Source organism: Tursiops truncatus, chromosome 14 (genome assembly GCF_011762595.2).
Source record: "Tursiops truncatus isolate mTurTru1 chromosome 14, mTurTru1.mat.Y, whole genome shotgun sequence".
NCBI classification, from domain to species: Eukaryota; Metazoa; Chordata; class Mammalia; order Artiodactyla; family Delphinidae; genus Tursiops; species Tursiops truncatus.
In genome coordinates, this window is record NC_047047.1 from 24,882,836 (window position 1) to 24,904,414 (window position 21,579).

Genomic DNA, 21,579 nt, shown 5'->3' on the forward strand with positions numbered 1-21,579 from the left:
TGTCCAGGGACCCACACTGCCCAGGTTCACAGATCTTCAAAAACTTTTGCAAGTTTTGAGTTTGGTTATTTGGTCTTGGTTTTAACTAAATTTTATTTTTTAAATCCATTTGTTTTCCTATAGTTAATTAAAAGATTGATACCTAATATTTTAAAAAAGAAAGAAAAAGGAAAAGATAGGAAAAAAAGCATCAGTAATTCCACCACTAAAATAGCAACAATGAATTTCCTTCCAATCTTTTTACCAAGTGTTTTCTGCTGCTTTTAGAACAATAACATTCTTTCCCTTTCTTAGGATGGAATAAGCACCTATATTTTCTAGCTTTCTTTGTTTCATTTTTATATAGCATTTTTTCCCATTTATTTGAAGGATTCTTAATATCACAGTAGATTCATAGTTTCTTCCAGATGGATCTGATAGATTCTTTTGGACTAACACATTTTGTTTCAGTATACTGGAGCCATGTGACAACCTCAGTGCAGCTCAAATCCCACTGTCCCAGAGACTCAGCCTCCCGTGTCCAACCCCACCATTAAAACAAGGAAAACAGTTTTACCCTCAGGGCCACCCCCAAGGACATAAAAGAGTCTAAAGATATCTCCCCCATATGTCCTACTCATGGTCCAAAATTCCTTTCCCAGGTGGCCTGCTGTGGTGGGAAGAACAGTGCACTGGAAGTGAGAAGGTTCCACCTCCTCCAAGCTCTAAGGCTCAAGAGATGACCATGCAGGAAGAGCATCTTACTTAGATTTCATTTTCTCCATTCGCTCTTTTATTGAGTACATATTAGGTATAATAAAATACAGCAGGAACAGCCAGCACTCAGGAGTGATCCCTATAGCTATGAATGTCTTTGGTGATTCCTCTCCATGGACTGAGAGCAGCTGTAGTAGGAGTAGAAGGAACATCCCAAGGAAGCTTTTTTAGAGCAGGTGAAAGGGGATACCCAAGAGCAGAGAACAATGGCTGGACCTGTGGCCATCACCCACCAACAAGCCAGATACTTCTGGTGTGGTAGCAATGAGTGCCCCCTCTGTAGGAAGGCTCTCCTGGGAGAACTTTTGAGAGGGAGAGCCCCAGAGGGCCTGCCCTGCAGGATCTCACATCTGCATGAGCACCAGCCCCTTTGGAGAGTGCTTCCTACTCTGGAAGCAGGGGCAGGTAGTAGGGACCCTGGACCACCATGTTGCCTAGTTCCAGGAAGCACCCATGGACTACATAATGTGGCCTAAAAAGTGGAGCCTCCTAGAGTTGGACAAACACAGACTCCTGTCATATGAATCTGACTTTGTGTCTTGCCTCTGGCCCCTCCCACCCCTGTAATCTAAGGCCAAGTCACTCAATCTTTCAAAGCCCAATTCCACATCTAGGAAATGGAGATAGTAGGAGCACCCAGCCTTAGGGCTAGTGTGAGGATAAGATGAGGAAATCCATACAAAGCGCTTTCACTCAGCCTGACTCCCGTCAGCTCTTCCTCTTGGTGGCTGCTCATCCACTTCAACACAACATGTATTACTTTCTGTGGGATGATATGTGTGTCTTGGTGGTCCAGTTGGACTTGAAGCCCTGGAGGGGAAGGACCAGGACTTTGATTCCCAGCAAGGATCAGTGGCCCAATGTCTAGTAGATGCTCAAAACATGTTTGGACACTATCATGACAGCAACTCCATCCTTGCTCGTTCTCTTCTAGGTGTTACTGAGAGGACTCTTACTTGGATTTCACATTTCTTCTCCATCCACTCTTTTTATTGTATGTGCCGAGTACAAAATGTGATTCTAGAGGTCACAGAGATATGGGGATGACTAAGCATAATTTGGGGCCAGTGTGGAAGCACACGGAGCCCACTGCAGTGCCAGGTAGAACAGACTCCCAGAAGCTGTATTTTAGTGTTTTCTCAACAGGCTGAGAAAGCAAATAACCAAAAAGGCAAAGAGGCAGGTTCCATTTCATGCAATGCTATGCTAACAACTGTGAGTCAGAGGGCTACAGAATGACCACCGTGGCGGGTGGCAGTGTCAAACCACAACCGTGTATTCTTGACACTAACCATAGGTGTCCAGGTATACTGGCCCAGCCTCCTGGCAGCAGGCTTTCCTCAATAACCAGTGCATGCAAGCACACCTCAGATGAGATGGAAAATCAAAATCCCTCCCACTAAAGCACATCCAGACCCTGGGGCCTTGTGCACACACTCCCTGCCCTCTGGCCGTGTGCACCTCTCCTGATGGAGGTCCCCCACCTAGCCTCCAGGCATGGAGGGGGATCACCCAGCAAAGAGAGGACGGGGAATCTGAGCCTCAGTCAAGATCTCCTCCCTCCAGACCACAGAGAAGGAGCAGTATCTGCTCCTGTGGGGCCCAGAGCCCCAGTGGCCACCCCAAGAGATGGGTCATACCTGGGTGCCACTGCCTCGCATGATGTCCTCGGGAATGGCGTAGATCTGGTTCTCCATCTCAACCTTCTGGAGCCCATTGTCTGTTACTTTCACCCAAAGCACACGGAAGTTGGTCCCTCCAAGGTCCAGAGCCAGGAATTCTCCATGTTCTGCAGCGAGAAGGACCACTATTAGTTCGGAAAAGACAAGGTATAACTGTTTCACAGAGACCAAAACTTAAAACCCAAGAATCCTGCCATAAACACTGGTCATCTCTGGGTGATGACGTGGCCAGCGGGTCTTTTTTCTACACACTTTTATGTATTGTCTGATTCTTTTTCTTAATGCTAAACACTTCTATATTACTTTCAGAATTCACGTAAAGAATCAGACAGTTTCACATCCAGTGATAGGGTGCCCACCCCCTCAGAGCTATTTCCCAAGTGCTTTCAGCCAAGTCCCCATCAAACTCACAGGGCCCATCAAGCCCTGCACCAGGAGAGTAGGCCTCAGGTTTTGGGGTTTTTTTTTTTGTTTTTTTTTAAATTAATTAATTCATTTCTGGCTGTGTTGGGTCTTCGTTGCTGCGCTGCTGCGCACAGGGTTTCTCTAGTTGCATTGAGCGGGGGCTACTCTTTGTCGCGGTGTGCAGGCTTCTCATTGTGGTGGCTTCCCCTGTTGCGGAGCACGGGCTCTAGGCATGCAGGCTCAGTAGTTGTGGCTCTCGGGCTCTAGAGCGCAGGCTCAGTAGTCGTGGTGCACAATCTTAGCTGCTCCGTGGCATATGGGATCTTCCTGGACCAGAGCTCAAACGCATGTCCCCTGCATTGGCAGGTGGATTCTTAACCACTGCGCCACCAGGGAAGTCCCCCAGGCCTCAGTTTTGTTCTTCATGGCCCCAGGACACCCAGCACGCTGCTACAAGCTTGTGGCCCCCTGGGCCTTTTGCCAAATTGTAATCCCTGAACAAAATGTACTCTTTTATGTTTGTATACAGTGACAGCAACATCTCTCGGCAGGATGAGGGTCACAAGATGGAGTGGAATGGGATCCAGCTGGCTATAAATTAAGAGGCCCAGCAAATAAGTCAAGTAGGTGTCCCCACCAATAAAAGATCCCAGGTGCTGACTTAAGAGTATATAAGACAAGAGTCAGGCCACTCAGAAAAGCCACAAGGCTGGGGCAGAGTGGGGAGAAGGAGACTCCACAGACACAAGGGGGTCAAGATCTTCAGGTGTCACCAGGAAGGCACAGTCCAGTGTCCCCAGGAAATAAGCAGTGCAGAACAGGAAACGTCCAGATTCCAGATGATAATACCGGCTACAGGGACACACGCCATTGTACAGCACAGAATGGAAGTGCTGAAGAGGCTCGGAGGCCAGAGCCAGCGCTGGGGCCCAGCGGGGCAGGCAAGGACTGGGGAACAAGGCGGGCTCGTCCCCTCAGCAGCCTCTTCAACCAGTACTGCTCCACCAGTCTTCCAATGTCCTGCCGCACACCTTCTTGAAGGATACATGATTATTTCTGGGGGGATTCACTTGTTGGCATGTTTGTCAACACTCGGCCACTTTCCTGATGGGAGACTTGCCACTGAAGTAGGGGAGAATGGATCAGATGGTCAGGGAAGCGCTCTGACTAAACGAAACAAGGATTTATTCTGACCCACTTCCTCTCAGCGGCAATAACTGTTTGGCCCTGAGAAAAACTACATCTGCCCAGCTCCCTGAGGGCACTTACCCACACAGTCCCTACAGTCCAGAGGGGCAACTTGGGGTGGGCATCATTCACCCGACATTCCGTGGGGACTTGCCTCCACACAACAATGGCTTGCTGGTAACAATATACAGAGACTGGCTCTGGAGCCCACATTACCTGCATCAGAATCCCAGCCACATTTTGGCCATGGCAAATTCCTGAGCCTCTGAGCCTCAGCTGCCTCATCTCTAGAGAAGGAACATCATACCTCATGTGGTTGAGGTGAGGGGAAGAGCAGATAATGTGCCTCAAGTAACCAGCACAGTGCCAAGAACTCAGGACACACTAAATAAGTACTAGAAACTTTCCATCCAGGCTCTCGGCAAACACTGCCTGACACCCACACTTAAAAGTCTCCCAGGGGGCTTCCCTGGTGGCGCAGTGGTTGAGAGTCCGCCTGCCGATGCAGGGGACACGGGTTCATGCCCCGGTCCGGGAAGATCCCGCATGCCACGGAGCGGCTGGGCCCGTGAGCCATGGCCGCTGAGCCTGCGCATCCGGAGCCTGTGCACTGCAACGGGAGAGGCCACAACAGTGAGAGGCCCGCGTACCAAAAAAAAAAAAAAAAAAAAAAAAAAAAAAAATGTCTCCCAGGCCCAGTATTAGGACTGCCTCTCAGACTGAAAAAAGTAAAAGCAACATTCTGAGGCGAGACTGAAGAAACCTGTCCAAGGAAAGCCATTGAAATCTTCTCCAGTGACTTTAGCATTCCTCCTCAGGGGTACTATTTTCCATCCCTTCCCTGGCATCTGGAGGTCCCCCCAGCCCTCTAGCTACAGTCGCTAGATAGCTTGGGTAACCTCAGCCCCATCTGGGGAGACTGCCCCTCTTGTGGCCATGGATGACTTTTCCAGGCACTCCAGTTCTGAGCCTCCCCTGGTAGTGGGACGTCAGCCAGTTCGTAGGGAAAACTATGTGTGGTTGCCATGGGGGATGAAAAGGAAAATCAGAGATGAACTGCCTGCATCAGCACTCTGCCCCAGGACACATGAATCTGCTGAATCGGCAACCGTGGGGGATTGAGGCTGCCGAGGCTGCCCCTGGTTGGTCACGATTTAAGGCCAGCCCAGCTGGATTCACTGGAGAGGACAGCTCCGTCAAGAATGGTGGTTTTGCAGTATTTGCTGATGGACTGAAGGGAAACCACAAATAATACAGTGCTGCTGATAATTCCGTTCCCAGGAAGGAATGTCATTCTTTTCAGACTCCACCAGGTCAGACATTCCTCTGCATCCCTCCTCCCTGATGCTCCCTCCATAAACACACAGGATCACAACTACCAGAGCCAAAGACTTTATTCCTTCCAGAGTCCAATATCTCTGAGGCAGGCCCAGCATCATGACTCCTGGAGCTAAATCCTGAGGTGACCCCTTGGGACAGTGGATGGACCCCTACCCTAGTGCCTGCCTCTCCACCACCCATGAGAGGCCCTCACACAGAGAAGCAGCAAGCTTTGCTTTGAATTCCAGCTCAGCTGCTTCACTACCTGTGTGGCTTCTCTGAGCATGTCACCTCAGCTGCAGAACAGGGCACATAATGCTGACTTTCCCAGGGGTCATGAGCTTACATGAAATACAGAACACATTATGTGAATATATAGGTATACTGTAAGCCATCAATAAACAGCTGCTGCTGTCACTGTTATTACTCCTTTGATTATGTAGCTCCTCTCGTATCCCTACCGACTCCTATCCTACTCCTGGCCCAGGTCCTACCTACACTGTCAACCTTCCGGGACACCCCAGAAGCCCAGAGCAGAGAGTGTGTGATGTGGTGTGAAGGAGGATGGCATCTATGGGCCTGGAACCGTCAGACTGGACGGGCAGGAGTGAGGCTCTGGGGCAGGAGAACATGTCTACAGCATGTTTCTTAAGTACACAGCCACAGGGCAGACAACCCAGTAAGGTCCAGCGAGATCATTCTGCTGAATGAGTATACTTGGTATTCGAGGCAATGTATTAAGAAAACATCTCATATTGCATCTGCTTATTGATGGTTCATTTATTAAACAAAATATTTGAGGAGACCATAAGACCAGAGGTAAGATTTCTTTTATTGTTAAGCATGCTGTTATGTCTAGAAAACATTTTTAATATCTGATTTTTAAAATGTTCAAACAGTACAAAAGTGGAAAAAATGAAAAGCAAACATCTCTTCTCTTCCCCATGCCCCAAAAGTAACCATTATTAACATTTCTTGAGTGTCCTTAGATACATTTATATTATAAAAACAGGGAAGACTGTTAACTGACACATTCTAAGAAAAGAGTTTGAATTGCTGGTTCTAAGGATTTATGTGTTTGATTACCAAAGATATTAGCAAATTAACTTCCTAAAAATTCTCTCCAAATTCCACATAAACCAACAGGTGGGTGTCACTGTCACCAGTGTCCTATGTTATGTACAATTAATCTTTGCCAACCTCATAGGTCAAAGTGGCAGCTCATTTTTTAAACTTGGTTTCTTTCCTTTGTGTAGGTTAGACATTTTGAATTATTGACTGGCATTGTGAATTCTTTCTTCTGTGAATTTTCTGCTCAAATGTTTTGTCTTTTAAAACTATATATTTATTATTTTCTTAATAATGTAAAAGAGCTCTTTGCATATGAATGAAACTAGTTTTGTTGGTTGTATATCTGCAATTATTTTTCTCCAGTTGGATATTTGTCTTCACTGCCCTTTCTAAATCTCTCCAGTTACTTCTAAATGTTGTCACCAGCACTGCTAAAATAAAAGAAGCAAGGTTTCACCATAGGTTTATTTAAAAGATCAAATTCATCTTATACTTTCTTATGTGACTTTTTGAAAAAAATGAAGCCCAGAACCCTGTCTTCATCTCTCTTGTCTCTGGGACACAGTTCAGACTTTTCCACTTGCATCTGGATTATTGTGGCAATAAAACAATGGAAAGACAGAGGCAGGTGTGGAGGAGGTTTAGTTAATTTAAGGCCCACCATGTAGATATTTTTAAAAGAAGAAAAATATGTTGTGTGATATTCATAAACATTATCTCATTAATCCTCAACAACCTTATTGGACATCATGATCCCAATTTCCAGATAAGAAAACTAAGGCTCAGGTCAAGTAACTGAAACCAAGATTTAAATCCAGGTCTAGCTCTCTAGCAAAGTTTTCTACTGCAGTGAGCAAGAAGGCTGCTCATGAGAAAGTTGTAAATCCTCAAATAAGGAATTCTTCATTATTGGGACTTCCCTGGTGGTCCAATGGTTAGGGCTCCGCGTTTTCACTGCTGAGGACCCGGGTTCAGAGCCTGGTTGGGGAACTAAAATCCTGCAAGCCGCGTGGTGTGGCCAAAAAAAAAAAAAAAGGAATTCTTCATTATCGATGCCAAGAGCATAAAACCCAAAGGTTGCCACAGGCTCTAAGCCGGCCTGCGTGGCAAAGGAAGTGACACTGTGGTTCAGAAGCTGAGTCACTTAGTTAAGATCATACAGGGGTAAACAACTGGTGGATTTGACCCCAAGTTCATCTGACCCCAGCACCCATGCCAGTCCCTATGCACCTCACCCATATCTCTCGTGGTGCTGGTTCCTGGAAGCTGAGGATTACCTGACGCAGAATCCAGGCTGGAAGCAAATAAGCCATAAAGTGATGAAAAAGAAAGCAAAACTGCCCTAATCTTTATCAGTAACTTGGCCCATCCCTCTGGGCCAAGTGTCCTCAAACTTGAGTGGGAGGCGGCAGACACACATCCACTGGCAAGAGGTGACACACACTTCTCCCCAAAGGAACCCAGGACCTGCTAAGGCTTTTCGAGGCAGGATTTTTCAGTAGCCGCAAATTGGTGCCATCTCATACAATTATACCAAACCTCCGTTCCCACCTTACTGGACACTCCCCAATCTCTCTCTGATGAAGGTTCTCCTAATTAAGAACATCCCCCTCCAAAAGCAGACAAAAGAAGAGGTAACAACCCTCTATCGAAAGGAAATAAGGGGGCTTCCCTGTTGGCGCAGTGGTTAAGAATCCGCCTGCCAATGCTGGGGACACGGCTTCGAGCCCTGGTCCAGGAAGATCCCAAATGCCACAGAGCAACTAAGCCTGTGCGCCACAACTACTGAGCCTGCGCTCTAGAGCCTGTGAGCCACAGCTACTGAGCCCACAAGCCACAACTACTGAAATCCATGCACCTCAACGAACAGTAGCACATGCTCACCCCAACTAGAGAAAGCCCGCACACAGCAACGAAGACCCAACACAGCCAAAAATAAAATAAATAAATTAAAAAAAAAAAAAGGAAATAAGGACTCATAGTTAAGAGGAACTGGCAATAGGAGTATTAGGTCTTGCCACCCTCCATCGAATTACCCAATGGTTAAGATTCAAGTTGCTGGGCTTCCCTGGTGGTGCAGTGGTTGAGAATCCGCGTGCCAATGCAGGGGACAGAGGTTCAAGCCCTGGTCCAGGAAGATCCCACATGCCGCAGAGCAACTAATCCTGTACACCACAACTACTGAGCCCGCACTCTAGAGCCCGCAAGCCACAGCTACTGAGCCCGCGCACCACAACTACTGAGCCCACGCACCACAACTACTGAAGCCCGCGTGCCCAGAGCCCGTGCTCCACAACAAGAGAAGCCACTGCAACGAGGAGCCCGCACACCGCAATGAAGAGTAGCCCCCGCTCGCCACAACTAGAGAAAAGTCTGCGCACAGTAAAGAAGACCCAACTGCGGCCATAAATAAATAAATAAATAAATTTATTTTTGAAAAAAAGGATTCAAGTTGTTCCCTCTGGCAGAGTTTGTTTGCTGACTCATTTCCCATCCTGGACTACCACTCTGCCCACTCTCAGTGAGGTTCTTATCAAGGTCAGCGAGATAAAGGGGTTTCAATTTCTCCTGGGAACTCACCTGTCCCACGGAAAGGCTAAAGAGAACTAACATGGCATCTAAGTAAGTAACCACCTGAACATGATAGTCACTGTCATCTCGGTTGATGGGACATCAGTAATGTATTTGAGCAGGCCCTAACTCCAGCATTATTCAAGTCACTCACTCACAATGTCCAAGCAATTTGTGAGGGGTGAGGGCCAGACGAATTTCCCAACAGTCTATTTTCAATCACTAGGTATTTGCCACTAATTAAAATAGATCACCACCTGTTCCTCCCATCAGGAGCTCAGAGCAGTGTGCCAACCAGTGCACAAAGGACGACTTGTGAACAGAACAGGTCTGGTTTTGTTTTGCATTTTTAAGCAGCAGTGCCCTTTTGTCGAAGGCAACTGTGTTCAGAAGTGGCAGAGCACTGCCTTGTTAAGGCTAGAGCCAGAGCCCAGTCCCTCACCCTGGGCAGGGCTTCTTCAGGTGATCAAATGGACCTTTTCGGAAGCCTCCTTTAGACAAGTAGCTTTGATGCAGCGTTCCCAGAGCTCTGAGGATCCTTGAAGGTGCCATAGTGCCTGCTAGCACTCCGCGACAGATGGCTAAGAATGTACGGCATGGACTCCAATTGAGAGGACAACTAAAAGTCTCTAGGTCTTGAGTAGGTAATCCAGCAAAACTAACTTTGCCAGACACAGGTTTCAAGGCACGTATTTCCCAAGTACCTGGAAACACCACAGTCACTACCACCTCTGGCAGCCTCTTTTTAAGTTCCAAGATTTTGGATACTCCATTATAGTACAACAACAAGACGCTGAATGCCAAAATGTAGAAACAGAGAAACGTAAAGCTGCTTCAGTTGGAGGGAGGGGCCTGGAGCACATACCACTTTGTAAGTGCCCCCCAAAACTCCCAAAACACCGTCAGAAAGCACCACCCTGCTGCTTTTATACTCAGGAAATGTTTCTTAAGCTCAAAGTACGTGCCACTCACAGAGAAATGTTATACTAGCTCCACAGATGTGAAACTACTCTTCAAAGGATTAAAATATGATTATCTTTCAATACTGTGTAGGCATCGAGTGTGTTAAGATTTTCAGGCAGGCCGACACGGGTTCAAATCCCATTTTAACATGTATTAGCCATATAAATACAGGTAAATTATTAGAAATCTGATACTCAGATTTCATCATCTGTTAAAAGGGGACAGTAATAACCTCCTGTCTAGCCAGCACCTCCCCATCACTCGCCAGGACACAGAGACACAGACACACAGTTTTTGGTCAAGAATCAATGCAATGAATGCGTAAGGTGTTTGGCACAATGCCTGGTGTATGTAAAATGTTTAATAAACTCCAGTTACCACTATATGGAGGCTACTTATCAATACAATCTTCATTTTATATTGTAGGCACCATATAAATCCACTTATTAATTTGCATGTATGCAAGCTATTAATCTATGTCCCCACGACACAGCTGTTGATACAATGCTGAGCAACCCAGATAAGGGCTCCTTTCAGAGTAAAGTGCTCCTTTACCAGCCTCCATGCACCCTATCACCAGCCTGGTCTCTCTTTATCATATCATGTACTTGCATTATATGACCTAGTATCATTTCCTTTATGATGACAAATGATATCCTTATGTCCCCAGGATAATGTGCACTCTTCAGAAGTGGGGCACAAGGCTGCTCAGCACATTGCTGCCCCACAGAGGACCAGCCTCAGAGGGGATTCTATTGAATGAACTGAACAGCTAGGCCTGAGTTACAAATAGAAGAATGAATGCATTGTGCTAGCAGTGTTGGGGGCCTCTAGTGATATGCCTAAGGGCCCAGGCTTTGGAACACAGATGGCTGGGTTCAAATCCCAATGCTTCTACTTGCTCATTATGTGACTTTGGGCCAAGTTGCCTAATCTCTCTAAATCTAGTTTCTTTTTCTCTAAAACAGGGTTTATGGTGTCTACCATTGAATCACTGTGAGAATTAATGAGATAGTTCAAATACAGTGCTTAGCATAGTACCTGGCATTTATAAGCCTACATTTTAAAATTATCATCATCATCATCATCATTCCCTGCTCTCGAAGGAATGAAGTTTAGCCAGAGGGTAGAGATACATTCACCTGCAAAAAATAATTCACAATTCATGGAAGTGGGGAAGTATCAAAAGATCAATACAGCAAAGGTTTCATCTCACTCTGTCTTAAGACATGCTTATATCTAAACAATCTTGCCAAGACAATGAGGGCAATAAAGATACTACAAAGATAATTTATTTCTAAATTGGAACGCTGGAAAAAAAAATTTGTTAAAAATGTAAATTATTTATTAAATAAATAAATCAATTGGAATGCTGGAATATCTGTAGATTTTTAGTTGGGTCTACTTGAGCTTCTTATTATAATGGTACAAAGTCAATCCATATTTATGGTCAATTTTAAAAGATAATAACCTGATTTGCTCCAGAAACTTTTGTTCAGCAACATGAGCCAATGTAAAGCATGAATCTTATGGCCTTGGAGTCAAGACTACCTATGCTTAAAGTCCAACTGTGCCACTAACTGTACACAGGTGACCTTGGCAATCTCTTTTAGCCTCAGTTGCCTTATTTTTAAATTGGAAATGTCTCCCTTGTAGAGTTTGCATGGAGAGTAAAACAGATTGTTTCCATAAACAGACATCATGGGTGCTCATTAAATGATATCAGCTATTCCTGCATTTCCTCTTAAGATGGAACTGTCCTCTGAAAGCCAGATGCCTTGTGATGTGTGTAATGGGCCCCCTGACAGGGCTGTGACTGGGGCTGGTACTGCAATCACATGCATAGTTCAGCTTAGGTTAGGGCTGCCTACAGAGAGGTCAAGATGGTGAGATTCCTGACAGATACAAATAAAGAATTTCTCTGTTCAACTCTGCACTGCCAAAAACCAAAAGCGTGGGGGGAGTCACAGACAATAATTATTGGGGCAAGTGGAACTCTCATACAGCATTGGTGGGAGTAGAAAATAGTTCAACCACTTTGGAAACCAAAGTTCAAACCACTTTGGTCTGGGAGTTTCTTATAAATTAAACACATCCCAAACCCTATGACCCAGAAATTCCACTCCTAGTTGTTTCCTCAAGAAAAGGAAGAAAACAAAAACATATGTCCACAAAGAAGCTTGTGCAAGAATGTTTATAGTAGCTTTCATCAAAAACTGGAAACAGCCCAGGTGGCCATTGTCATATAGGATTCCAATCACACCACGGAATCAGCAACCAAAAAGGAGCTACTGATATACACTACACGGATAAAGCCCACATTTTGATGGGTAAATGAAGTCTTGCATAAAGAGTAAATACTATATGATTGTATATACGGGAAGTTCTAGAACAGGCAAAACAAATACACGTGGAAAATTTAAAACAGTGATTACTTCTGGGGGTTGGGGACAGGGACTGCCTGGGAAGGTGCAGCAGGGAGCTTCCTGGGCTGATAATGTTTTCTATCTTGATAGGGGTTGTATTAAACAGGTATACGTACTTGTCAACTCATCAGATGATATTTAAGATTTGCATCTCGTACGAAATTTTACATCAAAAGAAAAAAGAGCAAATATTGAACTCTGGTTAATAATGGGCCTGCTGAAGTTCTGGGGTTGAAATGAACTGATTTCTGCAATTTACTTTGCAATGCCTCAAATAAAACAAGAGGGACTGATGGGAGGAAGGATAGAGGAGTGTGATAAAACAAATCTAGTTAAAATATCAGTGTAGACTCTAGGTAGTCTGTATACGGATGTTCATTATACAATTCTTTCAACTTTTTTAAACTGTCTTAGAGAAAAAAACAAATAAGGAGCATTTTTTATATACATACCAGCTGACACCAAATTCAGTTACCTAAGTAAGATATTCTTGAACCATTTACATTTTCATTTTTATCTGTGCCAACTATGTTTCTTTGCACTGCATGGTCCACACAGTCTACGAAGCACAGATATTTTAAAATCAGCCCCCACAGGGCTCTGACTGTTGACATTCTCTTCCTTCTCACAGAGAACTCAAACCATAATTTGGAAGTTCATATTTCATGTGTGTAATGGAAGCCTCCATCATAAACAAATGGCCTGAAACCTCCTGAAGTCTCTCCCACGTTCTCTACCAGGTCTTTGATTACCATTAAATAGCTGAGACCTGATTTATGAAAGCTGGAACCTGGTCCTTGCTCCAAAATGCAGGTAGGGCCTCCAACGATGGGGATGAACCCTCACACCTGCTCCCTCCAATCAAAAGGACCTGGGAGATTCACTCACCCTCTCTCAGTAAAATCGGTGCTGGCTGTGAGTCTTGCCATGGTGGCTGCATAGGACTGTGTTTACAACACACATGGGAAGGTAACATAACCGAGTCCCCCTTAATTCTCAGAGAGCCAACCCTCTGATGTTTCTTCTTTTTACAAATGAGAAAATGGAGGAATAGGGCATAAATGAACTGCTCTAAAGCACACAGCATGAATTCAAACCCTTTCAAACCTAGAATTCTGATCTTCACTCCTCACCACACACTGCCCTGAAACCACCTCTCACCCCTGGCAAGAAATAGCCAATTTTACAAAGGTCTGACCAGGACAAAACTGGGTAAGAAGCATTTGACAGTGGCTTTCACACTGCAAGCTGAAAAAGAAATTAGTGAGACCTGACTAGAGACAGTTTTAAAGTATAGAAGATAATAGATCTGGGGCTTCCCTGGTGGCGCAGTGGTTAAGAATCCGCCTGCCAATGCAGGGGACACAGCTTCAAGCCCTGGTCCGGGAAGATCCCACATGCCGCAGAGCAACTAATCCTGTACACCACAACTACTGAGCCTGAGCTCTGGAGCTCGCGAGCCACAACTACTGAGCCCACATACCGCAACTACTGAAGCCCACTCGCCTAGAGCCCGTGCTCCACAAGAGAAGCCACTGCAACGAGAAGCCCACACACCGCAACGAAGAGTAGCCCCCACTCACCGCAACTAGAGAAAGCCTGCGTGCAGCAACGAAGACCCAACGCAGCCAAGAATGAATGAATGAATTTTTTTTAAAAAAAGAAGATAATAGATCTGTCACATTCAAGAATAAACATTAGTTCCTGAAACTTGTTTTCGTTGTATATCAACATTCATATGTATGTGTTTCTTGCTGTGACTATGCAGTCCAAAAAAGTTAGAGAGCCACTGACTAAGTCCCTTTAGAGCAGAGGTTTAGATCTGAGGTTTAACTTCCCAGATATGAAAAAGTAACACTGGAAAGGGCTGAGCAACATTCTGAGGAAGGCTAGCCTGGGGCAGGTGCCACTTGAGCAAGGTCTCTAGCCTTCTGTAGAAGAGAAGCACAGTCACCAACAGCAGCAACAGTGCCGGGACTGCGGCCTTGGCCGGCAAGCAGATGCACCAGCCAAGCCTCACAGGCTGCGTGACCACGTCCAGGGGAAAGGCAGTGGTCCCTGCACACAACGGCTCTCTCGTTTCTCCTCTCAGCACTTTACTGGGGTGCCAATAAAAAGAAGAATGTTCATTTTTGACAGGCTTTATCTAGTGAAGAGGTACTGGTCCTCACTGCCACATTCCATAACACACAGCCCAACTAACGAAATATAAAACTCAAAACCTTGATGTTGAACACTTTCAATTATATTCCCTCATGTTCCCCTCCCAGTTCCATTTTCTTTCTCTTTCTCCAGAAGCAACCCCTATCATTTATCTGGTACACATTTTCTAGCTTATATCCTAACAATTTTAGGATGTGTGTGTGTCCATGAGCAACATATAGCATTACTCAGAGAAGTTTTTTTAAAATAACATTCAACTACTATGAGGTACATGTCCTTCTGCAATTTTTCACTCTTCGTTTTGTAAATGTATCCATATTTATACATGGTCATTTTTGTGACACGCTATATTGTATCCCTTCATATGCACAGTCTATAAACTGTTCCCAATATGCTGTCATTATAAGCGGCACTGCCATGAACATTCTTAGACATGTCTCCTCGAGTTCACATGGGAATCTGTTCAAGGTATAGTTGGAAGTAGAATTGCTAGTTGTCATATACATATATTTTCAACGCAACTAGTCACTGCCAACCTCACACTCCGGACGAAACACTACCAATAGCTCGATACATATCCTTGAGACGTTACACACCTGTACACACATATATAGTTTTATGTGTGTATATATATTCTGTAAAATCACACACGTGATTTTACAGAATATGAATTTACATAAATCTATCTCATGCTTTATGATGGGTTGCAGAGGACTGTTTTCTGCATTAATTGACCAGTGCCCAACTGATGGACATTAAAGGGGTTTTCCCTCATTACAGTAAGTCAAGGAACTTTGTGCGTAAATACACTGACACACTAGCTCCAGGACATGTGTAGAACAGACCAGGACTGCTGGATCCACCTCTTATTTTTACAAAGGAGAAAAGGCTGAGTCCCAGAGAACTGGGATGAGGAGCTGGCCCACAGACCCTCCAGCAAATGAGGAATGAAAGGGCTGGGGACCCCATTTCCTACAGTCTGGTCTCTAGTACTCTAGGGGGCACCTGTTCTGCTTAAGCAAATAAAACATCCCAATACACAGTATTCCTTTCACACACTGCCTCCGTTTACACTGTAGAATCTGAGGTTATAAAGAGGTACTCTGGGTATCACAAAAGTCATGTAAAATCTCCCTGCTTCTGTGTGGAAAGAAGGTCAGGCAGATAAGTCTTGCACCAGACCCCCCCACCCCAGGAAGCCTACAGGAGTCAGCCTCTGGCTCCTGTCCTCAGTCCAGGCAACTCAAATGCATAGAAGCCAAAATCATGCCTGCTGCTCCACTGTGGGTAGAGGTGGGACAAGGACAGGCTCCAAGGACTCTGGCCTGAGGTCAGAGAAAGAGACTTAATGACCACACAATACAGCAACGGATGCAAACTCTAAGAGGCAGTGGGAGGTCTCCACGCTCCAATCTCAGGAAAACGAGAATAGGAAAAGTTGGCCCCATACCTAGTTCTCCCCAACAAACTTACTTACTCATCTGCCTATAATCCAGGCCAGACATCCACTCCCAACCCCATTTCAAAAAATTTCCACTGAGCATATGCGTCCTCTGGCGCTGAGTGTACAGGCTCACACGTGCACATACACACATAATGTATCAAGCTCAGTCTTGATGCCTGGCGTTTGGCATACATGAGTTTGAATCCTGACTCAGCCTCTCATTAGCTATATGACCTTAGGCAAGTTATCTGACCGTCCAGGCTCCCAACTCCTCATCTTTAAAAAAAAAAAAAAAAAGTACTCAAAATTTGTACCTACCCTATAGGGTTTTGTGAAAAGTAAATGAGTTACTACATGTAGATGCTCAGAAAAGCTGTTAGCCCATAATATATATTTCGAAAATATTTAGGATACTTGCTTAGTGCTAGTGCCTTAAATAAAGACAAGGTCCCTGGTCTTAAGGAGCTAGTAAATTTATCAGAATGTCATAAAAACAGTACAAGCAGGTGTGGCTGCCAGTCAGAGGGAGTGGTAAGTATAGTAAATGGGCCATTCTAGAGGGCGAGGGATATCTGAGAATTGGAGGAGGCCTCTCACCTCAAGAAGCTCTTTGAAGGGCTGAGACACACACACTCAGAACAATCCTGAACAAGGTCACACCCTCAACGTTGGGTTCCAAGGCTTTAGCAAACACATACTTATTTTAGAAATTGTAGAAAGGTACAAAATCTTGTTAGATGAACAGGTCCCCAAAGGCTCTCACGCAAGCAAGCCTCAGGGACACAGACGTGATGGAGACACTGAAGGCATGTGGTACAAACGAACAAGCCCTGTCCTGTGCCTTGCCCCGCCCACCCCTCCCCAGGGTTTCTCTGCAGATGCAGATGCTTCACCAGCAACCAGCCAGCATTTTGGACTTCTGTCCTCCCTCCGGTTCTCAGACTCTGTGCTTCCTGGTTCCTCCATCACCCTGGCAGCTGCCCCCGGGCTCTTTCTCTCACCCTCTATATATAGGTAGCCATCCCACACCCTTCACCCCTCGTGGCCCGAGAGGTACCTCATCTCTAAAATGGAAGGTTGTCATGAGGATTAAATGAAGCAAACTGTGTGAAAGTGCTGGCACAACTTAGTTCCGTTCCCTTCTCTGAGGATGTTGCCACCCCTGGGCAGCTGGGCTCAACACCCTGGCATCACCTTTGAATCCTCTCTGGTCTCTGCCCACTACATCCCACCAGGGCCATGCCCTATGCTCTACCATCCACCCATCACCACCCCCCCACCCGCTCTGCATAAACTGCTAATGATGTGCATTACCAATACAGTTCTGCTCACACCCCTCAAAAACTTTCAGTTACTCCCCAGTGCCTATTACTGAAGAAAGACTCAGTGTTTCAGGTGTGCATGCAAGGCCTTCTGAATCTAGCCCCAACCCACCTTCCAACTTCAGTCTCCATCATGTCCCTTTTCTCCAGTTTAATTAAATCACTTGCTGGGCAGTGCATCATGAAATAGACTCTGTATCCAAATAAGGGGATAACACAAAGCTTGACAGGTTCTAATTGCACAGTTTCAGAGCCTTTAATACCTTAATATGTACCATGTCTCTTTCACATTCTTCCAAGTTTATTTGGACTTCTAGTAGTCTTTATTCATGGAGTTCAAAACACAGTCTAGAACAACCTATACCACACTGTTTCTCCAACAAGTCTGTGGAATGTGCCAGTTAGATGGGCCCAAGAGTGACTGACATGGCCTATGGCCGTGACCATATTAGGCACGTTTGTTATTCATCACTTTCATTGTGTGCAATCTCAGTGAAGCTCTAAAATCCCAAACTGAGCCAAACAGCCTTTCTCAGCACATGGATGGGAAACAAATGGCTGACAGCAGTACCCCAGCAGGGCTGACAGAGATTTACTTCTCCTTGACTGCCAGGACTTCCATTCAAATCCCTGCATGCTTAAGTTAACAAGGGTTGGCTTCTGAGGCTTGAAACCAAAGAACCTTCACTGTCGTATATAGTTCTTTGGGTCCCTAAGCAAAGTTACCCAAATCTCTCCCAGGCAATGGAGCACCCAGAGCCTTCTCCCAGGGGTATAATACCTGTCCCATCTGGAGTAGACCTCACAAAGGTAGGCAGCATTTTTACTGAAGCAGTGGGGTGGGTGGTAGCTCCAAGCCCTTTCTCCATCTCCTTGCGGAACCGCTTAGCAATCTCCAGGAGGGTCTCATCAGAAAGACGCATGTGGTAGAGATACTGGTCAACCTGAAAGAGAGGAAAATGAGAGTAGCAACCTATATGTTAAATGAATTATGGTATGCATCTACATCATGGAACATCACTCAGCTCCTCAAAAGGATAAAATCTGTTATGTACGGAAGGTTATTATTAAAGACCATTTAACCAGACTCTATGACAGGACTTGTCTTTAAAAAAAAAAAAAAAACACTAAACTACAAATTAAAATTAAATTTTATTTCGGGAGAATGTTAAAGACCAGGGGAAAGGCCAATTAGGGAAGAGTTCTTTTCAGATAGGTTGAGTTTAAATGCCTATGACAACATCCCTGGAGCTGGGGTTCATTACTGGCCCTCATCTCTTGTCCTCCCCCACACTCATAAGGCCAGTCATGCCAACCCTATTAGCCCTCACCACAGGCCAAGCAGCCATAGCTTCTTGCCTGGACTAATAAAATCCCCGATTCTACAATACTATTCCCTCTTCCATCCATTTTCCATCCCCAGACAGACTACTATTCCCCTGCTTAAAGACTTTCAGTGACTTCCCATTGGCGCCAAACCCTAAATCCTTCCAAGGCCCTACCTATATAGCCAGGCCTCTCCCACTCCCCATCTTACTGTGTGCCTCTGCACTCCTTGTGCAGATCAGCCTTGGTTCAGTCCCCCAACTCACCCAACTTGCCCTTCCCTGCCTAGAAGACTGTTCATGCAGGCCCCATAGATCCTCACCTTGCTCTTCATCTGCGGATCCCTTACCAATTCTTCAGGCCTCTCTGCATGGAGGCCTTCTCTACTGTCCCTAATAAAACAATCAGGCTTCACTGTTTTTTCTGCAGACTCAGACTTTTCCCTTCACAACACCATCCCCAATTTGGAAATACATATTTATTAGGGTCCAGATCATAAGCACCAAGGGCAAGAAGAACCATGACTATTTGTTCACCCTTGCATTCCTGGAGCCTAGCACACTGCCTGACACATTAACAGAGGCTCGATACACATGGTAAAGCAACCTCCCCCATCCTCAGAGGCAGAGGCAGCTCTCCCTAGTCATTTCATTTATCTTGCTTCCAACATAAATTTACAAGAACTTTTCCCAGATTTAACACCAGGAGAAGGAAAAACAACAGGAGTCCCCCTCAGACAGTCTGCTTCTTGAAAGCTCTCATCGGCCCCACCTACGGATATTCCCAGTTTTCTCCTATAAGGAAAAGGTCTGATAGAAATCCATCCAAGGAGGCGCACAAGTTTCCACAACATCCCTGTTCTCAGCAGCAGTGTCCAGGACGGGTAAGGCTGCTGGCCACAAAGGGTAGGAGTAGAATCAGGACCCTTGGGCCAGGTCATAGCTGTGCCCTCAAGGTATGAGGGTGGTGGTCCTGGCACTCCCAGCCTCATCAGCAGACTGGGGGACCAGAAGGGACCCTGGTCTTCCCAGCTCCAAAACTCCAGGATTCCCAAGGGCAAAGCGTGGCTGATGACCACTACCACTGCTTGTCATGCAGGGTTTTAAATTCGCAGAAATGAGGATTTCCCCCAATTCCCTTGCTGCCAGCTTTTATTAAAGAGCTACAGCAGACATCTAACTCCATTGGTCTAAACCAGGACGACGCCAACCATCAACTCTGTTTTCTGGTTTCAGGCTCCTGGCACCTCGATGGCCTTGAGCCCACTATCTGCCTCAGCCTCCTGGGGCAGTGGGGCACCAGCCCCCACCCCAAGCTGGGTCACTGATCTGGGCTTCCTACAATCCTGGGGAGCCAGGGTGCTCCTGAGGAGGTTGGCCTAACCCCATAATGATATTTGAGGCTCCCAGGAGGAAAAAGCATACAGCCTCAGACAAGTTCTCTCCCTGTTGGTGCAGTGGGAGACAAATTGCTGGAGACTCTGAGCCCAAGGCAACGTAAATCACCGCAGAGGCCTCCTGTTCCAAACCCAATGACGCCTGGGCTGGCCCAGGAACACTACATTATGGCTTACGCATCTCAGTGCTAGCATACAAAGTCCCAGCCACCAGACCAGAGGCTAACGCCAAGTCACGTCCAGGTACAGCCTGAGACGCCCTCAGAGGCAATAGTAATAACGGCAAACCCTTCAGCAAAACCTGTTTTCAAGGTTTTATACCCATTAACCCATTTAATCCTCATAACAGCCCTGTGAGGTAGGTAGTGTTATCTCCTCCATTCCACCAAAAGGGAAAGGCAACATGCCCAACATCACACAGGTGCAAAAGCTAAGCCAGGACTGGACAGGGCAGCCCAGCTCATCTGTGCTCTTCTCTGCTCTGCCTGATGAACGCCCCTCTCTGCTGAACAGCAGGGTCTATACAGGCCAAATGGCACTACAGCACATTCAGGCTGGCCATGTCCACTAAAAGGCCATCTTCTATTCCAGTCATCCCACCACACAGATAGGAAGGGCAAACAGTGGAGGGCATGGCCCATGGGGCTGCCCTGGCAGATGAGAAGGCAGCGGACATATCTCTGGACATTATCATGAGTTTGACACATGACTAAGTTGGAGCTCCCACGTTACTACTTTCCCAAAGAGAAGAGAGGTCCAGAGGCCTCACTGCCATCCACCCCCACCTCCATGGATGGCTCCGGATGTTGCAAAGGAAGCAAGAGAGTTCCTGTGTGGGAAAGCAAAGCCTGTACTGCCTTGTTAAGAGGCTGCACTGTCACTTCTTGGAGTGTGAGGTCACGAGCACAAAAGAGCAAATGTGGAATGGCCATAATTCTACAGCGGCCATGCTTAATTTAACTCTGATGTTTAAACTGCTACAAGCCTTGTTGGAAATCCAGTCTTAACTCTCAAAGAACCTAACAAGTTAAACAGTCAGACTTTACTCAAAGAGATTATAATCATATTTAAGTGTTCAGTGACAGATGAAAACGATGATGATCGTTACAGTAGCTAAACATTTACCCAGCATTTCTTACCTGCCAGAAACCATCCTATGGGTTTACTGACTTGACTTCCTTTGTTCTTTTGTAATACTTCTACAACCCTGTTTTACAAGTCACTTGGTGAGGGTCAGAACTAGGATTCAAACCGAGGTGTCTGGCTCTAAAGCCAGGCCCTTAGGACCACCACAGTCGCCTTTCCTGTGGACCCTCTTAGTGCGGGAGAGCACCCTCTGCCCTGTAGTTTCTTGGATAACCTCAGTGCTTTGATTTCCTCTCCATCAGATGAGACTAAGAGAAAGGATATGGGACAGCTATGAAAAATGCAACTATAGCACCTTGGCCCGAACTTCTTCTCTTTGGGCCATGATGACGGGCATGATGATGTATCCTTCCTGAGTTTCTTAGGGCCACTCAGGAAAGGCTGATTAATCACCTGATAT

At 45.9% G+C, this 21,579-nt stretch overlaps 1 protein-coding gene across 3 annotated transcripts in view; it reads right to left on the reverse strand.

Annotated features, from left to right (window-relative positions):
• HK2 (hexokinase 2) overlaps positions 1 to 21,579 on the reverse strand; it is a 61,590-nt gene that overhangs the window by 23,735 nt on the left and 16,276 nt on the right. For all 3 annotated transcript variants that reach the window (XM_033838130.2, XM_033838131.2, XM_033838129.2), the window contains exons 2-3: positions 18,093 to 18,255; positions 2,397 to 2,545 (exon numbers count right to left, since the gene is read on the reverse strand). In XM_033838130.2, the coding sequence (XP_033694021.1) occupies positions 2,397 to 2,545; positions 18,093 to 18,255 (312 nt within the window). The remainder of the gene's footprint in view (positions 1 to 2,396; positions 2,546 to 18,092; positions 18,256 to 21,579) is intronic.